This window comes from Lepisma saccharinum, chromosome 30, assembly GCF_977018435.1.
Source record: "Lepisma saccharinum chromosome 30, izLepSacc3.1, whole genome shotgun sequence".
NCBI classification, from domain to species: Eukaryota; Metazoa; Arthropoda; class Insecta; order Zygentoma; family Lepismatidae; genus Lepisma; species Lepisma saccharinum.
This window is the reverse complement of record NC_139258.1, coordinates 31,047,339-31,072,175: the sequence shown is the minus strand read 5'-3', so window position 1 is coordinate 31,072,175 and position 24,837 is coordinate 31,047,339. Positions and strand designations below refer to the sequence as shown.

The 24,837-nt window shown below is 36.7% G+C and overlaps 1 protein-coding gene across 7 annotated transcripts in view; it reads left to right on the top strand.

The window, feature by feature from the left end:
• Positions 1-24,837, top strand: part of LOC145981960 (ATP-binding cassette sub-family C member 5-like) — a 119,695-nt gene that overhangs the window by 38,375 nt on the left and 56,483 nt on the right. For 4 of the 7 annotated variants that reach the window (XM_083115460.1, XM_083115456.1, XM_083115459.1 and 1 more), the window contains exon 11: positions 19,647-19,757. The exons of 2 other annotated variants lie outside the window; for them this stretch is intronic. In XM_083115460.1, coding sequence (XP_082971586.1) covers positions 19,647-19,757 — 111 coding nt within the window. Of the gene's footprint in view, positions 1-9,032; positions 9,144-19,646; positions 19,758-24,837 lie in introns of all 7 variants that reach the window. One more of the 7 variants, XM_083115457.1, reaches the window with a different exon arrangement.

Genomic DNA, 24,837 nt, shown 5'->3' with positions numbered 1-24,837 from the left:
CTCAACTCAACTAAACTCTCACCGTGATGAGTAGGGGCAGATATGTATGCATTATAAAAAGCCAAAATGTGCATGCAAATATACGTACATTAGAAACAAGCAAAATATGCACTATAAATTTTAAAAGGCGTCTTAAAGATTTTGCATTATCACAGAGGTATTAGTATTTATCTACATATGCTTTATGACTGCACCAATACCCTCCTACTTCCCGGGGGGCATGCCACTGCCCACACAATTCAAAGATTTGAAGCAATTGCTGCCTACAGACCCATATTTTCAGCGTAGTTGGCTAATATAATTGCTCAACATGGATAGTGAAACAATATGCATTTCTGTCATTTGAATTTTTACAGATAGAAACTGTTTAGAAAGTAGAAAATGATGACCACTTGCTGGAGCTTTTTCTAGTTTGTTCCAAATAACAGGATCATCATGCACTAGTTATTAACAGCATCATCATCCTTTGCCGTTTCCTGCCTCTGGCTGGGTCGGCATAGAAGTGAAGCCTCTCCATTTTTTCCTGGTCTTTATTTATTTACAGTAAGACAACAGTAAAAATACCCTCCGTTCCATCTGCAACAACTTTAAGGGGCTAGAGGCCTCAGACTTGCACAGCACAATCTGTGTATCGTGCAAGAACTTGTGCCAGTAGAAAGCATGTATGAATGAACATGTATTCCTATTCGAACATGGTTGTTTTATATTGTTTCAATTGTAGAAGATAAGAGTGGTGTTAGCTCTCCAAACCTCAGAAGCCTGGCTCATCATTCAGAGCCAGCATAATAATATTACTTCCATTCCTGAAGATGTGAGTGACATGTACTTTCGAAAGCCTGTACAGAACTTGGCTCAAATCCTGAGTGTCTCTTCATTTATCAAATCATTTGTTCCTCTTATATCATGATCAATACTGAAACACGTTGATAATGGGGAACAATTCGAACATGTTTATTTAGTTCTTTTGATACTATGAAATTCTAGGCAGTGATTTATCCACACACCAAAGTTTTCATGATAGACTCTTCATATTTTTGTCATAGGTCAAATTTGTGGTAATTTTGGTGGTAAATTTGCCTTTATATCTCATCCCCGCTCCGTATTGAAAATTATAAACAATGCTTTGGGTTTTCATTGGCTTCCGTACACCAGTGTGTACGTTGCCATATTGTGTGGTGAGTTTTCTCCTGATAATTGTTCATCTTGGTGCTGCTGCAATTGAGGACAGTGGAAACTATGTTTATTGTGATAAAATATGACTTACCTGTCACCAGAAACAGTACAAAATGAACTGAGTTCGAAGCTATTGGCCCTTTCTCAGGCTCATCATCAGGCAGAAAAAAACATTTGGGTGAGGAAGGAAATGATGAAAGTTCAACCGTGGGTACAACTTTCATTGCTTCCTTTCTCTTCCAACCTGATAATGATGACCCTGAGAAAGGGCCGAGATCTTGGAACTCAGATTTTAATTTGTTTCATTCCATGTCTTTTAATTTTCTGACTACAGAGTAAGCTGGATTTTAACCATGACTGTTCTGGCACATGGCATATGAAGTTTTTTTTAAAAAATTCAATGTATTTGTCACATCATGTGTTTGAGTTGCTGGTGCAACATCCCTTTGAGGGCCAAGCCCTGTCAGGCAACATTTCATTCATTCATGGTCATCGTATCGAGTCCTGTGGCTTTTTTGCATGTTGTTTTGTAAGTTTGGTGAAGTGAGTTTAAATCCTTGTTATGTACGTGTACCAATGAAATTCCACTTTGGCTCTGTATCTAGATAACACTGGGTTTTATGCTTCTCAATTTGCCAACAGAAATAGAGCAAATTAAGCCTTATTTCCATTATGATATACAGTCCCGGGTTCAATACCCAGTGTAGGCACATAGTGGTTCGGATCCCACTTTAAACTGTAGGTCCAGTCCCAATTAGCCTTACTGTGCATAAAGTGGACTTAAACACCAAATCAGTCAATCAAAACCATTACGATATACAGTCTGACAATTAAGTAATGAGTCATTATCAAATGAAACTGAAACAAAATGTTTGAACATTGCTTGTTTATTACTCAAATTACACCTCTCCTGCATCAATACATCAATTGGCATGGTTGGCCAACGATTAAGACGACATCTACAAGTCTAGTATGACTTGAAGATTGGACGTCACAACCATTGTGTCCATCAAAAGTGCGTAAATTCAGCAACAGCTTCACTTTAGGGAAAAGGAAATAATCACAGGGAGATAATTGGTTAATATTGGTTTAAAATAAATGAAAGGTGTGAATTTTGCATAATTTCTACAAAAGTGTCTCGTTGCAATTTTCAGAACCTGTGATATACCTAGACTACAAAAAGTATTGACTGATATCAATAAATAAATTCAAACTTACACTTTCTGGTGCTGATACCACTGGTATATGGTGTAATGGCTTTCAGTCTGTAGGACACAAATAATATTTAACCTAATTTTATTTTCTGTTCATTACATGAAAATTTATAACAACTAAGAGTATATTTGACTTCAATTCTTGATAGCATAATGATTGTTAAATTAAACCTTCACCAAAAAGTAGGGGCGGTCGCACAGGCAATTGCAAATAATTTTTTTTTACAACTTATGATTAATTTTGAATTATATAGGGATGGGTCGATATGAAATTTTGTTTGATACCGATAAGGTACCGATATAAAATTTACCCATATTCTACTGATCCAATATAAAATTCCAAATGGTTTACTGACCACCTTAATAAATGTATGTTACCAGCTAAATCAAAATTTTGCAATGGAGAAGAAGCTGCATATTTAGGCATATACTTAAAAAACGTATGGAATAGAGATTATATGTTTATATGCATAATAATTATAACAAAGTGGCACAATATTGCACTAAATTTTAAGATATTTATAGATGTATCAGATCAATAAAATAATCTGTAATTTTACCGATACACCAATATGCTTATATCGGCTGATACCGATTAATATGTCCCATCCCTAAATTATCATAATTTATTTAATACATTCTGTCTGACATACACACACATACATACATAAGAAGCAGATTATAGCAGTAATTAGTTCATAATTTATTTCAATATTAATTTATTATTATTATTATTATTATTATTATTATTTGTGGAGTTGGTTCTTTTGGTGTCATCAAATATACAAAAAATTGGTCATTTGAAGTACCATACCTTCATGACTGTCCCATCATATATTGCAATGTCCTTACAACTAATTCACTTGTTAAAGGGACACTTGTAGGCTTTGTATTGTCCTGTTTCTTGGACGTTTGTAAAAGTGTTGTGGTTAATGAAATTGCTTTATAATGAGGGTTACTAGGTTTTATTCCAAGTGGAAAATATTTAATTGATGTACATTTAATTGATGTGGATGCTATGTTAGCCATTATTATTTATTCATTGTTGTCATCTTAAATGCAGTTAAGTATTGTGTGGGTAGAATTTCCACGTTGCAGTTTGTATTGGTTTTCTGCTTAATTTCAACATAATTTTGATTGATTTTCTTTATTTTACTGTGCATTTCATGTGAAGGTTTCCTACATCACTGTGTATAGGAAGAAATAAGATCAGTTACTTTTAAGAGAGGTCTTGTATATTAGGGATGGTTGATATAAATACCAATACCCGTAGTGTGGCTGTGGTGGCTCAGTCGGTAACGCGTCTGACTACCATGCTAAATGTCCCGGCTTTGATCCCCGGCCGGTTGAAATCCGGAACCTTTTCTAACGTTGGAAGCGGCCCCGGCACCCACCAGCGTCGAATGACATGGGTACCTGGGGGGAAACCCTGGGGGGTAAAGGTGGTCAGGGGCATGATGCTGATCACATCACCCCCACTTACGACCGGATGAAGAAAGTGTGGGGCATTACCCCCACACCCCCTATACACCTTCATGGTGTGGTGCTAAGCACAGGTGAGCACTTTACCTTTTTTTATACCCATAACATGCCATGAGCCACGGTAGTCTAGTCAGTTGAGTGTTTGATTGCCATTTGGGAGACCCGGGTTTGATTCCCGGGTGAGTGATCTAAGGTTGGAATTTTTCCGGCCTTGTCCCCTGCATAAAGCGGCTCTGGGTCTCACCTAGCCTCAGATGAATGGGTACCTGGGGGCAACCCTGGGTGGTAAAGGTGGCTGGAACATGGTGTTGATCACATCACTTCCAAAATGTCTGAGATGAAGAATGTGTGGGCCCCTACCCACACATCCCCTAAATGTGCCTTCATGGCACGGTGCTATATGCACGGGGAACTTCGCCTTTTACTTTATCTTTAACTTTGATTTTCTGCCACTTTTGGCAAATTATGAAGATGAGGATGAATAGTGATGAGAGTGATGAATGGATAATTACAGACATACATGGATAACACTACGCAGGCCCTACAGAAGATTATACTGGCTGTGAGTTTAGAAACAGAGCCTTGTTAGGCTGCAAATGCATTTCAGGGTGTACTACATGGAAGAGAAATTAGCATTTGGGTGTCTTCAGAAAGTCTCACCCTAACACACCTTAATTAACATAGGTTACGACATGTAGAACTCTGTCCTACCTACCAGTACACTATTGTTTGGTTTGTGTATGAACTGAACTCAAATGATTTTTTTTTAAATCCTGTGCCACCTATTATAAACTGAATGATACAAGAAGTTACAAGAAAGTTTTAGCAGTGGCGATTTAAAACCTCAACTGGTGACCAGGTTAGGTGGCATAAAATATGAACACACTAGTTTGGCATATTAGAGCTGAACCGATGCTAAATCGGTATTGACAGTACTTGAAGTGGAAATTCTTAGCAGGGAGGTTTGAATGGTCGAGTTTAGTAAGAGGAGGCGATGCTTATTTGGAACAACTTGCAGACAGTGTAGTATATGGGAGGGATGCTTGTGCAAATTATTCTAGTTGAGGGGATGCTTTAAGATGCTTTAAGGTCCCATACAGTGGCCGTGCAGTCTAAGGTACAAGCTTTGGTCTCTGGCTATGGGAACCGTGCAGGTTCAAATCTCTGGGGGAAGCATAACAACTTTTCTCCTGAGAGTTCACCTTGTGTGTGGGACTGGTAGTCACCCACCATCGTCAGGAAATTGAGGAGGTACAAATGAGTAGCATAACCCAGTCACGGAAACCTACAACTACTAGGGGTTTGTAGTGCTGACCACACATCACATCATAACTGGTTGGATGATCTTCCACCTCAGGTGGGAGTGAGGCTAGCTGTTTGTATGTAGACCCTGTCCCTCATTGGCTGTTGCATCACGAGTTAGTGGTATCCACATTGGAATGTGTCTATCACACATTTATCACCAATACCATGTGATCTCTTTCTGGAATTTAGGTATCTCGAGCAGTCTTATCATGTGAAGAAATGGACTTAGTGATTAAGGGGCAACTATTTCAATATTCTTATTATCTCGTGCAAAATTATGAATATTTAAAAATAAAACTGGTCAATTGATAAGGTATAGTTCCCACATACAGGGTGGCGCGGAGCCGACTGACACATTTGATATGCTCATAGATGATGAAAGAAAGGAAGGAGAATATGGAAAACCGTATGTAATGGTACATTGAAGTATGCAATTTTATTACTAACAACTTACAAGTGCATTTTTTGAAAATTACATCAGACAGGTGGCCTCCTTTGGGATGAATGCATTGTTGCAGATGTCTCGGGAAGTTATCTCCGTAGTTCCTCATCGATAGCCGTTACTTCCTCAACAATGGCTTCTTTCAGTTGTTGAAGAGTCGTGATATGCCTTCTGAACACACGGTCTTTCAAGAATCTCCAGAGACTGCTGGCGTGCCGAGCATTGTGGACTACGTTCACTCTCTGCAAGTTCTCGGGCGTACGCACTGTTGTTGGAGCTCCATGTTTCACATCCAATACACTGCCAGTTTCTTCAAATTTCTTCACCCAAGCCAATATGATATTCCGAGACTGTACGTTACAATGTCGGCTAACAATGAATTGTTTTCTGAACAATCGCTGCACTTTAACCACTGACTTCGTTTTGTAATAATTACGAACACAGAAAATGCGATGTTCAACGCTCCAACGGTCCATTTTGACTGTTGCTGTCTTCATATGAAATGGCATCCTATCCTCTTCTCATTTCCCCCGAAATCCACTTCAAACTATCACGCATGCGTAATATATTCAACTCTCAAATGTGTCAGTCAGCTCCGTGCCACCCTGTATTAACATTTATAGACATTCTGAACTACTTTAAGTGGTTACATTGTTTAAGTATAGGTATCAGTGGAAATTGGCAAGAGTATCAATGTCTGCCCAAAGTGGTATCAACTCAGCTCTAGTACATGAAGTTCAGGTATGAGATCAAACTGAAAATACTATGTTTTGGGATAGTAATTTTTATTTATTTATTATTTAGCATTGCTTTAACATGCTGACTTTAATCTGAATTGTTCACATTTTGCTGAAGAGAGTGGCCATGTAGGGTTGATATGATTTAACAGTTAAAAACGAGCAGCGTTTCTACCTTTTTAGGAATATCTTGGTTAATTTGAAGTCTAATTGTATTAATTTTTCTTCAACACAAAAGTCCTGAAATCTAATGTTAGCTAAATCACAATGAAGTAAAATTATTCACATTGACAGTGCAAACACAGTTAAAATTAATTTCCTCTATCAATAAGCACCAAATATGTTTAGTCACAGATAAATATATATTTTTTGTCTATTAATAGACTCATAATAAAGTCTCTTATGAATGGTAGCAGCAAGTCAATGAAACCAGTTGGCCATTGTAGTTATGTACTTTTTTGTAAGTAATATGGGTGCAGTATTTATTTATAACAGAAGGGACTTTAAACTGTATTTGTGCTATGAATTTGAAGAATTTGCCTTAGGAATTGGACGATTAACTGGTATAAATATGTCAGTCTATTGATGAAGTAACTGATAATTTTACCAATCGGAAATGCCTATAAATCTACAAGTTGATATAAAATTCTGTCATTTTTTATGCATATAAACATATAATTTGTATAATTTTTCTTGTATGTACATATTGCTTGCATTGTAGAATTATTTCTCTTGGAGTCTCTTTGCGCCACTTTCACGGAGTCTAATTATCCTGAAAATGTATGCAAGATTCGAAGTTCCTTTTTATTTTTCACCAGTTTTGTGTGAATAAATTGAATTTTGTGATAATTAGGGCTAGGATTTTTATGACCTAAAGATCACCAAAATATGCTCTTATGACCTAAATTTTACAAAATATGCACTATAATTTGAAAAATATGCCCTTAATAACTGGACTGTTTCAAACATCAAAATCTAAATGCTGAGATTTTTTCACATACATACTATTTTTAGTTCACTTTATGGGCTCTGAGTTGCAATGCACATTGAATACTTTCTTTAAATTTTCAAATAAAGATGAAAAAGATTTTGCTCCAGTCAAAAAAAGAACAAAAAAAACAAACTCAAGTATCATGGGACTAAGAACGAATCCACATTGAAATGACTGTATATTTCTTGAAAATGAAAAAAATATGCTGAATATAACCAAAAATCCATCATCAATATATGCTCTTATCTTGCAGAAATGGCCAAATATGCCAATATATGCCCTTAAAAAGCATCTTAATTTAATTAGTTTCTTCATAATATGAATTTCTATATGTCTAGGGAACACATCACGCTTACCAAAAAAAATATTCTAAGTCATGAAAATCCTAGCCGTAGTGATAATATAACATGTAATTTAATATCCTGATGTAATGCTCAAATATTTCAAATAAAAAACCTTTTTATCTTGATGCATATAAGTGGAAAACTTACACACTAATATTAATCTTATTATTGTATATTTCAAAAAACTTTTAATTATTATAATCATCAACCATCAGTATTGGTATCAGTGGGAATTGGTGAGCGTATTGACATCAATATTGGTGTCGGTTCAAATTGATATCGGCTCAGTCCTAATAAAGGGTGCGTCACGGGAATCAAAGGGTTTTCAAATGGAGAATTCAAAGAAGGGAGAGGGTGGTAAAGATGGAAGTAGGGTGGTATTGAATTCTCTTGGCCATGCCATTTTTGGCTCAGTTTGGATCGGCTTGGCTCAGCATGACAGCAGTACATGCAATGTCAGTTACAGTCATGGTGCCATAGACGCTAGAGTATTGTGTGTTCACATACGTCAGTTTCGTGAAAAGTGACGAGTCACTTATTGAAACATAGTGGCTCTTTCGACACAACTTCAATATCGGGAGTCATGGGACCATTCGCCACTTCATGACACTGTCGTGTGCGAACACACGATGCTCTGATGTCCACGGTGCCATGACTGCAACTGGCATTGCATGTACTGCTGTTATGCCGAGTCGAGCCCACCCTAGCTAATCCAAAGAGAGCTGTAAATGGCATGGCCAAGAGAGTTCAATGCCACCCTACTTCCATTCTTATCCCCCCTCCCTTCTTCAAAATCTCAATTTGAAAACTGTCTGTTTCCCATGTCACACCCTGTATAAACATAGTTTTTATTGTAATGTTTAAGGGAAATGCACGTTCCTTATTTATTTTTGGTCTGAAAAAGAGCATGTGTGTTATCCTGAAACGTTACAACAAAAATTGTGTTTATATGCTTGTATCATCCATAAACTACAAGATATAATATAATTTGCAACTTTGTATTAGATCAATAGAATATCAGCTATTGGCAATGGTAAATTTTATATAACTACTCTTATCGGTATTGACAAAAATTTCTCATTGATAGTGACTTTTGTACTGCATGGGATTTAGTGTTTATTTGTGTAAGAAGTAAAATTATTCACTTCTACAGATCATATCAATAAAAGTTAAGTATTAAAATTTCGGTAATAATTGTATATACGGTTATTAAAATGTAATTGTGGTGCTGTTTTAAAACTTGGAATGAATAATTGGAAATGTGGTTCATGCTTCTTGATTGAGGTAAACGCTCTATAGAATACTTGAAATGCATTCTATACTTGTGAAATGATTCTCTTTCAGGCATTTCCTATCGTCTCTTTCTTCAATAGACAGCTGAAAAATTCAATGGTCTCTTTGCGGAGTGGTACACGGGTTTTGTATGAGGCATTTGTATCTTTGGATAGAATGAAGGTGCTTTCTACTAAAAGTTTGCATATTTTTCAGATAGGTGACTTTTTTTTGTTGGCATTTTTAAGCTTATAGATGAATGGATATGCATGATATTCTTAATGCAGTTTTGTTGTGGCATCATGTATATTACTGAGTTTCATTTCATGTAAATTTAGTTTTATAACCTTGTATTTTATGTTGCATTTTTCAAACATTAGAGGAACGAAAGTTGGCACTTAACTGTATATAAGCAATTGCAATGAAAAGTTTGTCAACCTCTGTGGCCAAGTTGTCATCATAGCAAGCTTCAAAACTAGATGTTCTAGTTGTGAATTCTTAAGGCATGGCTATTTGATTGAATTTTGTTTACTTATCTATTGCATCAATGTGAATTTCATCCGCGTTGTCACAATTAACCTGGAGATGTAAATAACCAAGATATAAATATTAATTTCATGTAGAATTAAGCTACCTTGAATTACTTTTGGGGCAAAGTCAATATCACTGCCAATACTTACACCGATTCACTTCAAATTGTAACTATTTTGTATTTTTTAAAATTGTAACATCACTTTTCGGCCACTTTTGGCTAATCGTGACAATGAAGATGAGAGATAATTTAAAAAAAATAATATTTAGACACATCAGGAAGAACACTCGTACCCAGACTGGTATCTGAATCCAAGAACTTTGTGAGCCAATCAAAATTGTAACTATTGAACATAGTTGAGAATATTTATAAATTTTAAGATGTAAGTCTTACATTGGAACTATATCGTATCACTCTCTACCAGAGTTTTGCATTAAAATATTCATAATTTTATGTAATAATCACATAATCCATTTCTCCCCATAATGCTTTTGCAAACATTATGGATTTTGCATAATTTCCAGGATATTTAGATGCCATGAAAGTGTCACATGACATTTTTGCAGATTCTGCAAGACACCCAGACTTTGAATACATATTGGCCAGTATTGTTGAGTAAATTCCATCGTTATCATCATGACCCTAATTATTTTTAATCTACTCATTGTTTCTTCATCAACCAACTATGTTTTAACATTAATTTGGCAAATTACAAAAATTGGAGCGAAATCTTAAAATAAAGAAAGAAAGAAGAAAAACTCCTACCAGGGATGGGACAGATTAATTGGTACCAGTATCTGCTGATATAGACATATCAGTTAACAGTAAAATTTCTGATTATTATACTAAAATATATCTGAAAATAACCTGTAACTTTTAGTGTAAAAGTTCTGCCCTTATGTTGTTATTTTATGAACTTATTTACTTTATATTATGATAGATATATTTCACATATCATTCTTTTTGCAAAATAAATGTTCAAATACACATTTTCTTTTTCCAATACTGAACCCATTGCAGTTATCTGGTTGCATACATTAATTAAAGAGGCTAAGGAAGTATTCATGTTCTTTAAATAATTTTATATTGAACAGGTAGGATACCTTGTTATAACAATAAATTTAATACCAGTACTTTATTCTGAGTTCCAGTGGTATCAGTAGCATAAATCATGAAACACTGAGCTCTTGTCAACAAATGTTCTCAGTTCAAACTATATGTCCAGTCCTAATTAGCCTTCAAGGGCACAAAATAAAATAGATAATAGTTCTTGACAAGATCACATTAAAAGCAGTTGAAATTTATAATTATCATGATGACTAATTCCTCTCACTATCATCCTGCAAATATCTACCCCAAATGATCTGTGCTTCCTTTATTATACTTTCTTCATTATTTTTGATCTGTTATCAATATAGTATCAAAATTATATGGGGTCCTTTTCCCAATTAAAGTATGTTTTAGGTAATTTTAAAATAATTATTGGGCAACAGTGAACTACTAGACATTGTTTGGTCATGCATACGTGGTTGAAATGCTGCTTTATTTTTATTTAATTATTTTTTTGCTTTGTTCTTTGTGAAATTAACTTTAAAACATTGTGGTCTCGTTATTTATAGTCACTGCATTGAAGCCATGTATATATCTGCATGTACAAAGATTCTTAGTTTTGCAACTTTCTGTTTCTCTTCTTGTGTAGCATACAGTCACTTCACAAATACTCGTGCAAAAGTATTAAATGCTTTGAGAATGTCAGAAAGTGTAAGTATCTGTTGTTTGGATCAGTTTGGGTTTTTGTGATTGAAAAATACTGCAGGTGGTTCTATAAAACTTGCTGGCAAGTAAAGGAAGTACAACTTTTTAAAGAATTGGATGCTTATAGATATTGCAACATCAGAACTTTTGTCTCATTACCACATTCGGAGCTTCCTTCCTCAGCCTCTTTCTATGTATAAGGGTCAGTCAGTGAAAAACAGGCAACCTCGTATATCTCGACGTGTAGATGCGGTGGCTCCACGAAACTCCTTGTGGCAGATGGCGCTAGTGTGCGGGCCATTCACTGTCGAATTATGGTAGTGTATGAGGAACATTGTTTATTGTCCTGCAGTGACGTTCTTCCTTCCCAAAACCTCCAATTCCACTCCTACACCTGCGACAGAGATAAAGAATGTTCTCCATACACTGCTGCCATTCGACTGTGAATGTCTTGTGTACTAGCACCTTCTGCCACCAGGAAATACATGACTGCTTGCTGCTCTTCCTTCCTGGCCTCCATAATATGCCAGACTGCAAGTCTCTGCACTTATGCACTTCACAGGGCTCACACTCGCACAGAAGCCTTCACAGACTGCTATCTACCAGACGACAACAAAACCCCCTTCCAGTAGCAGTAGTTTCGTGGTACCGTGGCATCTACACATTGAGAGGGGAGCCTGTTTTCCACTGACTGAACCTTATATTAGATGTTGAGATTATCCAGTTTCAGATTGATGAGTTTTCTCAGTAGGGACGATCTTATATGAAGGATATTCAGAAAGTAATTTTCAGTAGACTGTTAAAAGTGTGCACATACATTTGTCACATTTGTTTTATGGTCATAATCTTTAACCATATGCTACTTCTCTGTACAGTCAACACAATTGTTAAATCTTTTGTAGACCCATGTCATATAAATCTGCTGCCTTATTCTTTATCATGAGAACATTTGCACCCCCACATGTCTCTGTTATCCAGAGTCATGAACTCATTAAACTACGAGGGGCATACTATAATGATTTACACTTTATTATTTTTTTTCAGGTCCCATGGTCCACCATTGGAGAAGTGAGGACTGGCATACGAAGCTATGAGTCTAGTGTACCGATTGCAGGCAGCAGTGCCCAAAAAGGATTCCCGGTGTTCACACAGCAGCACGTTCCGTACATCATTGTCAGCGGACTATTGGACAACATGGAAAGCGACTATAATGGCCAGCGTTGGACAAGTTAGTTTCTATGGAGAGAGAGTGACACCACAGCTGAGATTTACAGAAGATTGGTGGCAGTGTATGGTGAACATGCACCTTCACGGAAAACTGTTCACAATTGGGTGGAAGGCTGGAAAACAGGATGCACGTCAACAGAGAAAGGGGCAAATTGTGGAAGGAAAGTGACCGACAACACCAACAAACAATTCACGGGTTGAGCAAGTCATTCTTGAGAACAGGTGCATCACGTTTTCTGAAATGGAGGTGACCACAGGCCTGTCCAGAAACACCCTGCAGCGAATCGTGACTTGCTCAGCCCGTGAATTGTTTGTTGGTGTTGTCAGTCACTTTCCTTCCACAACTTGTCCCTTTTTCTGTTGACGTGCATCCTGTTTTCCAGCCTTCCACCCAATTGTAAACGGTTTTCCATGAAGGTGCATGTTCACCACACACTGCCACCAATCGTCTGTAAATCTCTGCTGTGGTCACACCCTCTCTCCATAGAAACCAACTTGTCCAACGCTGGCCATTATAGTTGCTTTCCATGTTGTCCAATAGTCCGCTGACAATGATGTACGGAACGTGCTGCTGTGTGAACACCGGGAATCCTTTTTGGGCACTGCTGCCTGCAATCGGTAGACTAGACTCGTAGCTTCATATGCCAGTCCTCACTTCTCGAATGGTGGACCATGGGACCTGAAAAAAAATAAAAATAAAGTGTAAATCATTATAGTATGCCCCTCATACATACAAATTTCGCAGATAAAGTGAATACTAGTCTCTCTGTATTTATCTACTACAGCGTGTCTGATTTCCCAATTATGAATACATACAAGTAGGTCAAATGTGTGTGGTGTTGATGTGTATATTTGCTATAACATGTTCAGGACAATCTAAAGCTCTTTCAAGTTTGATACTGTCACCAGTAAGTTTCATTATTGGCACTGCACAAATAGAAACTTGTAATTGGAAAAAATAATCGGCTAGTTTCTATGACATTACGTCTTGTCATAGTGCTTTAAGAATTGAGTTAACTCGAGATTCTAACCATATTAAATTTGTGACAAATTGGTGGGGTTTTTTTTCAACAGCATACTGAAACTTACCTAACCTAACCCAGTATAGTTATGATGTGACCAGATTTTTGGTGATTTGTCTTGAATATAATATTGATTGTATTGCATGTTGAGTTCCATACTCCAGTTCAGGCTAGGGATAGGGTGTTTCTTTGTGTTTTGTCTGTTCATCAGATTCATCAAGTCATTCTCATTGCCATATTTAACCTCATGAGGGAGAAAAATGATTAAAAAATCCAAGATATAAACACATATTTAATGGAATCCCGATTTTATGTTCCTGTTTCAAAATTTTTGTGTGCATTTTTTCCTTCATTTAAAATTTTTCACTGTGGGATCTTGAAAATGTAAAATCGAGATTCCAGTACATTTTTCATTAGGACTGAAATGCATTTTAATATAACATTCACAAACAAGCAGCATTGTTAATGTTCCTCTTAATCCACCTATGAGCGTATCTGTGTAAACAGCAAAAATGATATTGTTACGTATATTAAATTTCAGCAGTGCTTGTGCTTTATTAATGGTATGTAGCACCCTAGGTTGAAATATTTGTTAAGGACCCCCCCCCCTTTCTCCTCCAAGTCTCTGTAATCTCAGAGCAAGGTCAACGTATGTCATTCATTTATGAACTCAACATAGCAGATTTTTTCTCACATTGCATTCAGCAAATAATTTAATTATACTTATCTTATTAATATATCAATTGTGTTCATTAGATCAATTTCAATATGCAATAGGGCCTCCCTGATGGCTCAGTGGTAGCATCATCGCCTTGTAATCAAGGGGTCTTGGATTCGATACCTGGTGGAGGCATGTAGTGGTTCGGATCCCACTTTAAACTTTAAGTCCAGTCCCGATTAGCCTTACTGTGCACAAAGTAGACTTAAAACACCAAATCAATAAATATACAATAGTATGTAAAACAACAATAATGGCATGATGGAGACATGCTATTTATTTTTTCTGTGTGTATTGACTAATTCTGATATCTCGTGATTTTGTGCCCCCAGAAACAATTCACCCTTGGCTGCAACCTAGTGGTTAATATGGGTCTAAGTATCAGTATTTAACTTTTAAGAAAGCATTCTGTGAATAGAAATTACTGCTTGTTAAACCCAGATCATATATTTTTTATTATTTTTGAATTATAAAATTTGAACAAGCAAATGCACAATTAGGAATACTAACTAAAAACTACAAATCAATTTACATTAAATTCTGGTGCACATAGGAGATGATCTAGCATAGAAAGCTAGTGAAAAGTATGGGCTCAACCAGTATTTGAACTCTGGTCTCTGATGTACCATGCCTTTGCTCTAAGCACTTAGCTACTTTGACTTCACTACATATTTCTCACTTAAAAATATGTAGCAAAGCCAGGACTGAATTAAACACACAGGTTTAGCAATGGCACAGTATACCAGAGAGCCAGGTTTAAATCCTAGTATGTCCTGTACATTTCATTAGATTTTTGCAATATATAAACCCATTTGTTTGTAGAATTTGTGAATTCATAATGCTTGCCATTCATATTCCATTTTCATCACAAACGTTCCTAGACCCTTTTTAAAAATCTAATGCTTATATTTCACTTTCATATTTCTTTATTGCATCATTGTTGTGCATTGGTTGGATTTTATTGTATTCATGTTTGGTTTCTTTATTTGTATCTGCTTCTTGTCTTGAGAATTTTTTCAAAACTTCATTTCTTTTTCCTTCCCTTCTCTTTGTTTCATATCCCCATGATGATGTCAAGGCTGTCACTGTATATTGGGGTGTATTTGTTCAGGGTTACAGATTGCTTATATCAAATCATAGTTGATATCAGGGTTTTAATAATATAATGACATTAAGTAACTACCAAATTATTCTTGTGTATCATTATAGCACTTTAAAATGTATTGTGACATTTCATGTGAACTTATTTCTAGATCCAGAGGATTAAAAAAAAAAGTTTTTGAAAAGTTGGAAGCCTTTTTGAAGTGTTCCACTTAGAGTGAAAAATCGGTGGAGTGTTATGAGTGTTCCTGCTTCAATGTAATGTAAAAAAATATTGTTCTCTTTTTGGGTTAACCTGCAGAGGGAGGAAAACGACATAAAAATATATACAGATATATAATAATGCTCATTTGATCGGCTCTGTTTATGCCCTCCTGTCCATTACTCTCTTCCTTTTGAGATAGAGGCAAGTCGCTGCAGTTTTGGTATTGGCCAAGAGTTGCACAAAACCCAGAAGGGTAGGAATCCACAACCCACCCTTCCCACAGTGACGTTCATCACTTTCCAAGGAACTAAGGAATCAACCCAGCATAATACGAGTCTTGAAAAACGTCATGTTATTACTCCCCTAAGTTTGCAAGCAAGAATTGGCAAATGTCACGTTTAGTTCTGCCTTTGATCTTGTCATCTGCTTCCCAGGAGGGTACAGCATCTCTCGGAAATTTACATTGAACTTCCTGTGTTGAACTCCCAGGTCACAAAGAAGGGTGAACGAACCTTTGAAAAGGACAAATCTTGACAAATGAGTTATTTCTCATTGCTGCTTTTGTAGCCACTCAATATCATTGTATCAGCGAGGAAACTTCAACCAATACTTACCAATACCCGATACCACTGGTATCAGCTCAGCTCTATATTTTAGTTATTGGTAAAATCCTTCCCTCCCCACATAACAGGTACTTTAATTCCAACAACACTTATCATTAAGGAGAGAAAGGCAACTATATTATTTGAATTATGAAATGGGTTTCAATTTGAAGCATGTCTTTTACATGTTTTGGTTGCTTTTTTTTATTTTCCAACAGCTGGTCCTTTTTGTTGGCACATGTTAGTTTAACTTTGACCTTGAACATACCCACACATGTAAAAATATAAGATTTCCATGTGGGTTGCTTAAGTACTTGAAACTGAATGATATTGGTCAGTTGGTCAGTAAAAATGTGAAGCTGAGACAGTGATAGATGCAGAAATTCTATTTCTGGCGAGGTTGATATTTTCATATCAGCATCTTGAACTGAATTACACTCATGTCCATAAGTTAAGGGATTGGTGAGATCTACTAGAAAACATTGGGTTACTGCAATAATTGATGCAGTAAAACATACCCTGGCATACTGAAACATGTGACACAGTAATACTGATGCAAGATATACAGGAAAAGTGGAAAATGACAGTGGGCAGCACTTATGTGGTGTGGTCTCTCTCTCTCCACCGGTGGCATACATTTCGTGGTGGACAGTGCCAAAACCATTCAATTCAGGGTGTGGTGACCCTGAATGGCAATACAGGTTGCACAACAGCTCCCCATACTGTGAATCAGGCCGTCCAGCATGTCCTGCGATAACGTACCCCATTGCTGGGCAAATGCCCTTCGGATGTCTGCAATGGTCCGTGGTGGTGGAGTGGGGCTGCAATCCTGTAGCCTAGAGCATCCTATGTATGTTCAATCGGATTGAGATCTGGTAAGCAAGCGGGCCACTCCAGACATGTGTTGTCCTCATGCTGCAGATACTCCACCAGGCACGTTCTGTGTGGTCTGACATTATCATCCATCAGACGGAACCCAGGTCCATATGCACCATGGAAAAGTCTCACATATACTGTCCCTATAGACCACAGCTGTCACAGTACCCTGCGGAAACACATGCAACAGCATAGGTGCTGCTAACATGATGCCCCCCCTTTCCCCAGATGAGAACACTGGTAACCATATCGGTCCCTTTCCACCATATTGGCAGGGTTGTAACGTGTCTCAGGAGCACACTAGATGAACAGGTGCTGAGAATTACTCACCAGGATAAACAGAGACTCATCCGTGAAGAGCACACTACCCCACTGTTCCTGGGTCCAATCACGGTGAGCAATACACCATGTTTGATGAGCCATGCAGTGTCTTTGTGTGAGAGGAATGCCTTGCATACAGAGCAACCTCTTGAAGCCGACAATACATAGTCTGATGGGATAGTGTGTCCCAGAGGCTTCTACAAGGTCTATACCCAGTGCATGTGCTGGGCTGGTTGGGTGGCTTTTGGTATTTAAAGCAAGATAATGGGTTGTAGCACATGGTCAACCTTGCCCATATTGCCATTGAATGTTCCTGTCTCCTTGGAATAGTCTCCACAGACAATAAATGACGATACTAGCAAACTTTCAACTTATGACCCACCTCTCGTTGATTTTGGCCAGCCTTTAGTTTGCCGATGATTCAAAAATGCATATTGTCTTCCAAATGTGTTCGCTGTGCCATCCTGCTTCGCTATGACTTGATTACTGTGAGCCAAATGCATACAACATGCAGTCAGACACACTTTACTAAACACCTCATCCCACACGGACTGTTCCTGTCACACTGATCAGTCTCATACAGAGCAGGCGAGGTGCCGACCTGTCTGACATGTATGTCACATGTTTCAGTGCTGCCATGGCATGTCTTATTGCATCAATTATCACGTGGCCCAATGTTTTCTAGTGGATCTCGCAAATCCCTTAACTTATGGACGTGAGTGTAGTTGTGAGGGCATGCCAGAATAAAATGTGATGCAGAAGCTGTTAATATTTGCAAATGCTAGTGACTGAGAATCTGTACCACTATAAGTGGTACAATTAAAAACTTTCACTCTGCATAGTTTATTTTATTTTAGGTTGCATGTTTTACAAATGTAATGAAAACATGCAACAACCTGCTTGCCATTCCCAAAATATAAAAGGATAGATCTTGACATATTGTAGATAAAATATGTAAATTGGCACAATATTTCGAAATTAGCAACCAGATTTTTTAGTTAACATTAACAGTTTTTGAATTTTGGTCCATTACTTTTTATATAAACATGAAGCGAGCCAATTTCACCAAAGGTGTATGACATTACGTAATGATGAAACATTGCAAGAGCCTACAGAAATGCTGTACTTATTTCAAGAATCCATTGTTAGTTGGTTTACATTGGTTAGTGGTTATTAAAGAGTTGTTTTGAAGATTTAAAAATTTTAATGCTACTATTGTGTAACAGATCATTGATTTCATGTGACTGTTAGACAAATATAGTATGTCTGCAGTTGGACACTTCTGGGTTGTAACAATCCCTTTGAAAATCCATGATTGTACTAAATTTGGAAACTTTGCATTTGGTAAATAAATACGGGTCATTCCATGTCAAATCAGGCAGGAGTTGACCCTCATAGTCACCTATTTTGATGATATTTGGTACACAGCTTTGCTTTGCTCCAAAACCGATACCTGTGAAATATGATTATTACGAATTATATGAGGGTTGTTCAAAATGTCAGTTTTTTAGCAACATACCCTTTTCAATTACGTATATCTCGGGAACGAATGGAGATACAGAATTGTTCTTGAGCTCATTGTAAAGAGGAAAGACGGTAGCATATTATGATATGATCAAATATTGTAACTTGGTAAAATTTGAATACTCTGTTCAAATTTCAGGTTTGAACAGCTCAAAACACCCCCAATCGATTTTTCTCGTTTTTGGATATTTTTAACTACCATCCTTCCTCTTTATACCGAGAAAGTCTTATCGTGGTGTTTTTTTTATATAAGCGAGAAAATGAGATTGAAATTTGACCTGCATCACCAATGAACTGAGCTGATGAGACTTTTCATTTGAGAGAGAGTTGAGTGAAATAAGAATCTCAATAACAATTATAAGGCAGATTGTTTACAGCTAAAATTTACATGAGGTATTTACAAAATAACCTCAAGGCTGTAGCACTGATCAAATGGTCCTGCATGGGCCACCGAGAAGTGTTTTTCTTTTTTTTTTCTTTCACTTCAAGTGCAATGGTAGGACCACCAAGAAGTACATTTGTACACTGTGAGTACTTTGTCCCAATAGCCTCATATGAAAAGATCCTACTGCTACACCTGGCACTAGTATTATATTTATGGAGTAACAGTAGCCTTTTTTGCAGTAAACATGTATTATATTTTCTTGCCTCCTGTCTCGTTCCAATATATTTGAGTATGTGTGTGTGTTTTACAGAAACTTGAGATGTTTCCAGATTAATGTTCGGAATAAGGTAAGAGCTATCTTTAGTAATTTTGCTGATATGATATTTTGTGTAGTGCTTTTTATGTCTTCCCTTTGCAGGCATTTGCCTTCATAGCATACCTTGACTCGCAAATGAAAAGTTCAATCAATTTACTGAGAGCAGGAACCAAGAGCTTATATGATGCTGTAGTAGGTTTCAATAGGATTCAGGTGAATACAGGAATTGACATATTTGTTTTGCATGCAGGATTAAATATTGCAAGGTTGGGGAGTAGTATGCAGGAAAGCATTTGCTTAAAATCTGAAGAGGCATGCCAGTTATGAAGTTTCTCTACGTTCAGAATCAAGCTTCTCAGAATGTGTGTAGTTCAGCAAGCCTTGCTTCATTTTAAATTAAGTTAAATGTTGCAAGATAACTCATATCATCAACAGAAAAATTGTGACATTTTTTCCAGAGAGGAATAAAAATTTGTTTAATATACAAGTTCTGAGTTGACGTTTTAGTTAGAGTATATACAAAGTGTAGTGAAGGCAGTTGGCTAGCAAGTATGTACATTCAAGTTGTGAAATTATCCCAATAGTTCAAAGTATTTATCTATTATATTATATTATATTATTTAGTTTCTTCATGCAACTGGTGGCAGTAGAGAAAACGGCTGGATAGAAATTAATATATACTCCTTGAAGCTTTACTGGCAACAAACAAACAATGTTTTTTATCAACCACTCATCAGTGGCAAGTTTATTTCCTTAAGTCATAACTAAACACACAATTCAAATGTAAATAACCAGCCTTGTGAATTTATTAAACCAGATATTTTATGACTAAAAATGCACTAGGTAAAAGCATCAGTTATAATGTATGAAAGATGTGCACATGGCATCCAATGGGGAGACCTGTTTTCATAGCAGATATAAACCCTATTGCTCATTTCACATTATAAGAGCAGTTACAGATGTACTTATCTTGTGCATATGCTATTCAAGTTATCACATTTTTTTTCCAAATTGGTGCAGTTTGAAGCAACCATGCACATCATGTGCATTGTCTGCAACTAGCACATGGAACAAACTCATCTTCCACTCTGCATTTCGTGGAAGAACAAACTTCAATATTTTTATGAGCTTCATAATTTTCACATGCAGGCTTAAAACACAGCCAAGTGCCATTCAATAACTTTTGGAACACATACCTGGCCAATGTCTGAAGAAAAATATACCTATGAGAAATTATAATTGTTTTATTAGTTGATGAAGCTTGATAGTAACCAGCATGTGAAACTATAGTCCCATCCATAGTTCGTAGAGAGTCCTAGCTTTGTGGGTAGTTTGTGGAAAGTAATAATAGGTGGTGAAAGACACATGAGATAGCATAGCTTCTTAGCTTGGGAATACTGCTATTGTATGATGTTAATCAGCTTACAGAACTTTAAGTGGAGAAGGTACGAGGGCCACTATTTATATTTTGAGCCTTGGCAACACTGATTGAAGTTAGGCGCGATTTGACGTTTGCACGGAATCGTCTGGCATTATTGACCATAACGTACTTCAAATGTTTTGTCAATAGCTTGATTTGTGTTGTTTATGTTGCCTTGGAGATTGCGCGACAACAATAAAATGGAATTAACTTGTGAACATTTTCGTGCGATGATTTTTTACGATTTTCGATGTGGATTATCAAGACAAGAGTGCATTGATCAACTTACTTCCACATTTGGCGATGAAGCCCCATCCTTTGCCACTGTGAAACACTTGTATAACGAATTTAATCGTGGCCGCCATTCGCTCACCAACAAGATTCGCGAAGGTCGTCCAAAATCAGTTGTTGTTCAAGAAAACATTGATGCTGTGCAAAACCTAATACTGCAAGATCGTCATGTGACATACTGTGAGATTGAGGCAACCATAGGCATTAGTTCCACCAGCATATATAAAATATTACATGATCATTTAGCTGTGAGAAAGGTATGTTCTCGTTGGATCCCACACAATTTGACAAAAACTCAAAAAGACGCTCGCGTCAATTGGTGCAAACAAATGCTCAATAAATACAATCGTGGTGCTTCAAAAGACGTATATAAGATTGTAACAGGTGACAAATCATGGATGTATGCATATGAGCCGGAACGTAAACAGCAGTCGACTGTATGGGTGTTTCAAGATGAACCCAATCCAACAAAAGTTGTTTGCGCTCGAAGCACATCGAAACAAATGGCTGCCTGTTTTTTTGGGAAAACTGGTCATGTGGCAACTGTGCCTTTAGAGGAACGTAGAACAGTCCACTCTGAATGGTACACAACAATTTGTTTGCCAGAGGTCTTCCGTCAAATACGGAAAACAAACAAACGCCGTCGGATCATTCTTCGTCAAGACAATGCCAGCTGTCACACATCTCGTCTAACAACCGACTTTATGAACAGTCAAAAAATCGAATTGATGGGTCATCCGCCGTACAGTCATGATTTGGCACCCAATGACTTCTTCTTGTTCCCGAATGTCAAGAATAAATTGTGTGGACAACGATTTTCGTCGGCGGAAGACCCCGTTGATGCGTTCAAAAACCATATTATGGAGGTGTCTCAAGAAGATTGGAAAAACTGCTTTGACAAATGGTTCGAACGAATGCAAGGGTGTATTGACCATAAAGGAGAATACTTCGAAAAACAATAAAGCAGTTTTCAATGCCAAATTCCTGTTTTTTCATTGTTAGGCTCAAAATAGAAATAGTGACCCTCGTAGCACATCTTTAAATATAGTCTGAATTGCATGTACCCTGCTTTAGAGCATTGTTGCGAGCTCTATATAGGACTGGCTTCATGGTACAGTTATGGAAAATTTTGAAAGCACAATGAAAATTCTTCCTTTTCTACATTTTCTTAAAAAACATTGCAATATGATTTAACACTTGCGAGGAAATTTGCATATTCAGTGACGGTGAGAAATAATATATTAGGGCTGAGCCGATACCGATGCTGATGTGTTGGTATCGATATCTGGAAATATTGGTTGTAATTTATTTACCGATACTGTCCAATACTTTTCCAACATTTTGATCGTTCATAAAATCTGCACGACAGTTTCGCAGAGTCTTAATTATCCTGGAAATTATGCAAAATTCAAACTTTATATTTTGAACCAATTTTGCAGTAAAACTCTGTATTTTGTGATTAAATAACATGTATTTTAATATTCTGATGTAATTCTTGAATATTTTAAAGCAAAATTCTTGGTAAATTGATGCATATAATTGGAGTAAATATTTACGCACTAATATTGTTCAATATTTTGAACAGCTTTAAATTATAACAATTTCCAAGTATCTGTATCGGTGGGAATCGGTATCAGTTCAGTCCTATAACATATACATCAAAATTATTTACTTTTAGTTTTCAACAAATGTTGAAAGAAGTGTTGAATAAAATGCCTGAGTCAAAGAGAAAGAAACTCTGAAATTTTTTAGTTGTTCAACTCTTGCTGAATGCTTTATTAGAAGTGGAGTAATAATGCTGTTCTCTGAATGAAGAAGAAAGATACTCATAAATTGCAGGGAGATTTCAAAAGACATCAAGTGAATTAAGGAATAGAACACTTCAATATTTTCTCAAGGCTTGCACAAATATTCTTTAACAAGATTGATATTTTGTCATTTGTATGTGCGAATTATCAGAGTAAAAAATATCCATAAATCGTTGCTTTTACGGAAAGGAACGTGTGACAATTCTTCATCTTAAGCACACTGTGCTTTAGCAATAACTGCAGGAAAAATGAAGGAAAACATTTTATGTGGGCCAACAACTGTTATTTTAATTGGATTTTGCATCTGCAACATGCTGGGTCCCATCACTAACCTTTTCTGGGTTCCTGTTCAAGTATACACCTGATTACTTTCAAATTCTGAATGAAATATTGAGCTGCCTTTAATAAAGGAGGGCATTTATGTTATGTGGGTAACCTAAATATGCATTGAAAGAAAAATTAAGTGAGTACATAGAAATGGGACAAAAGTAAATATAGTTCAAAAAATTCAATCTGAAGCAAAAACTCACAGTAGAAAATGTTACATATTCACATTATTATTCTACATTATAGCTCGCATAAAATACCACAGAAGTAGCAATATAATGTACATCTGATCATGAATAAAATGGATAAGAGGAGAACATAGTCTGGTGGATCAGTTTGTGGCCGAGGGCCTCCTTGATGGCGTAGTGGTAGTGTCATCACCTTGTAATCATCGGGTCCCAGGTTCGATACCCGGTGGAGGCACATAGTGGTTTGGATCCCACTTTAAACTGTAGGTTCAGTCCCTTTTAGCCTTTCTGTGCATAAAGTGGACGAACTCAGTTTGTGGCTGAATCTTGCTCATCAAATATAAAGTAGGCTGAAAGAGATGTGTTGCCTTGATATCTTTATTAATGATTCTAGTGTTAACCTGACGGTGTGGTGGTAAGATTACCTTGTAATCAAGAGGTCTCGGTTTGATGTCTGGCTGAGGTACTTGCGTAGTTGTTTGCATTACAGGTCCAGTCCCTATTAGCCTATCTGAGCTTAAAGTGGACTTAAAATAACTTAGTGCTTCTAAACTTATACATACAATTCCTTTTAAAGAACATTTTCCCATTTTTTGACATGGGCACCTTGAGGCAGGTAAGATAGTTTTGATATTATCTTACATGTTTCTTATTTCTTTCACCAAGAGTTAAACTTGATGCCCACATACATAAAGCAGCAGAAACAAAACTCGGGTGAAACCAGGACTGGCTCGGTAGAACAGAGATCGAGGTTGGAGTCCTGATCGAGCGTGGATTTTTTTTTTCTTTTGCTTAAATTACTGCAGTGAAACTTAATGTCTTTAACGTTGAGAATTTAAATTTGCTTGTGGTATTCAAAACTTTTTTTTTCTGATCTCTTTCAGAAGTACTTCTAAAACTTTACTTGGTCTCCATTAATACTTCACATTTATCAGCTTTTCTGCTCTACAGTAGTATGCTCTCTATTTTTTAAATCAATGTTTCTTATATAGTAGCACCAAGACTTCTGAAACCTTGGAAAATATTTGAACTACAGGCTTCCTTGTGACTTTAACTAGGGACACTAGTGCCACTTCTCCCATGCCAGGGTTTCAAATGCCTTGGTGGAGCTGTGTAATATTTTCAAGCCACCCTTTATTAACATTATAATGTTCCCCAAATGTAGATTTTCATCAAAATGGCACAGCTTCATTTACATTTACATCATCATAAAATCATGCAACACTGCTGCATTCATACTAAATCATCACCATAAGATC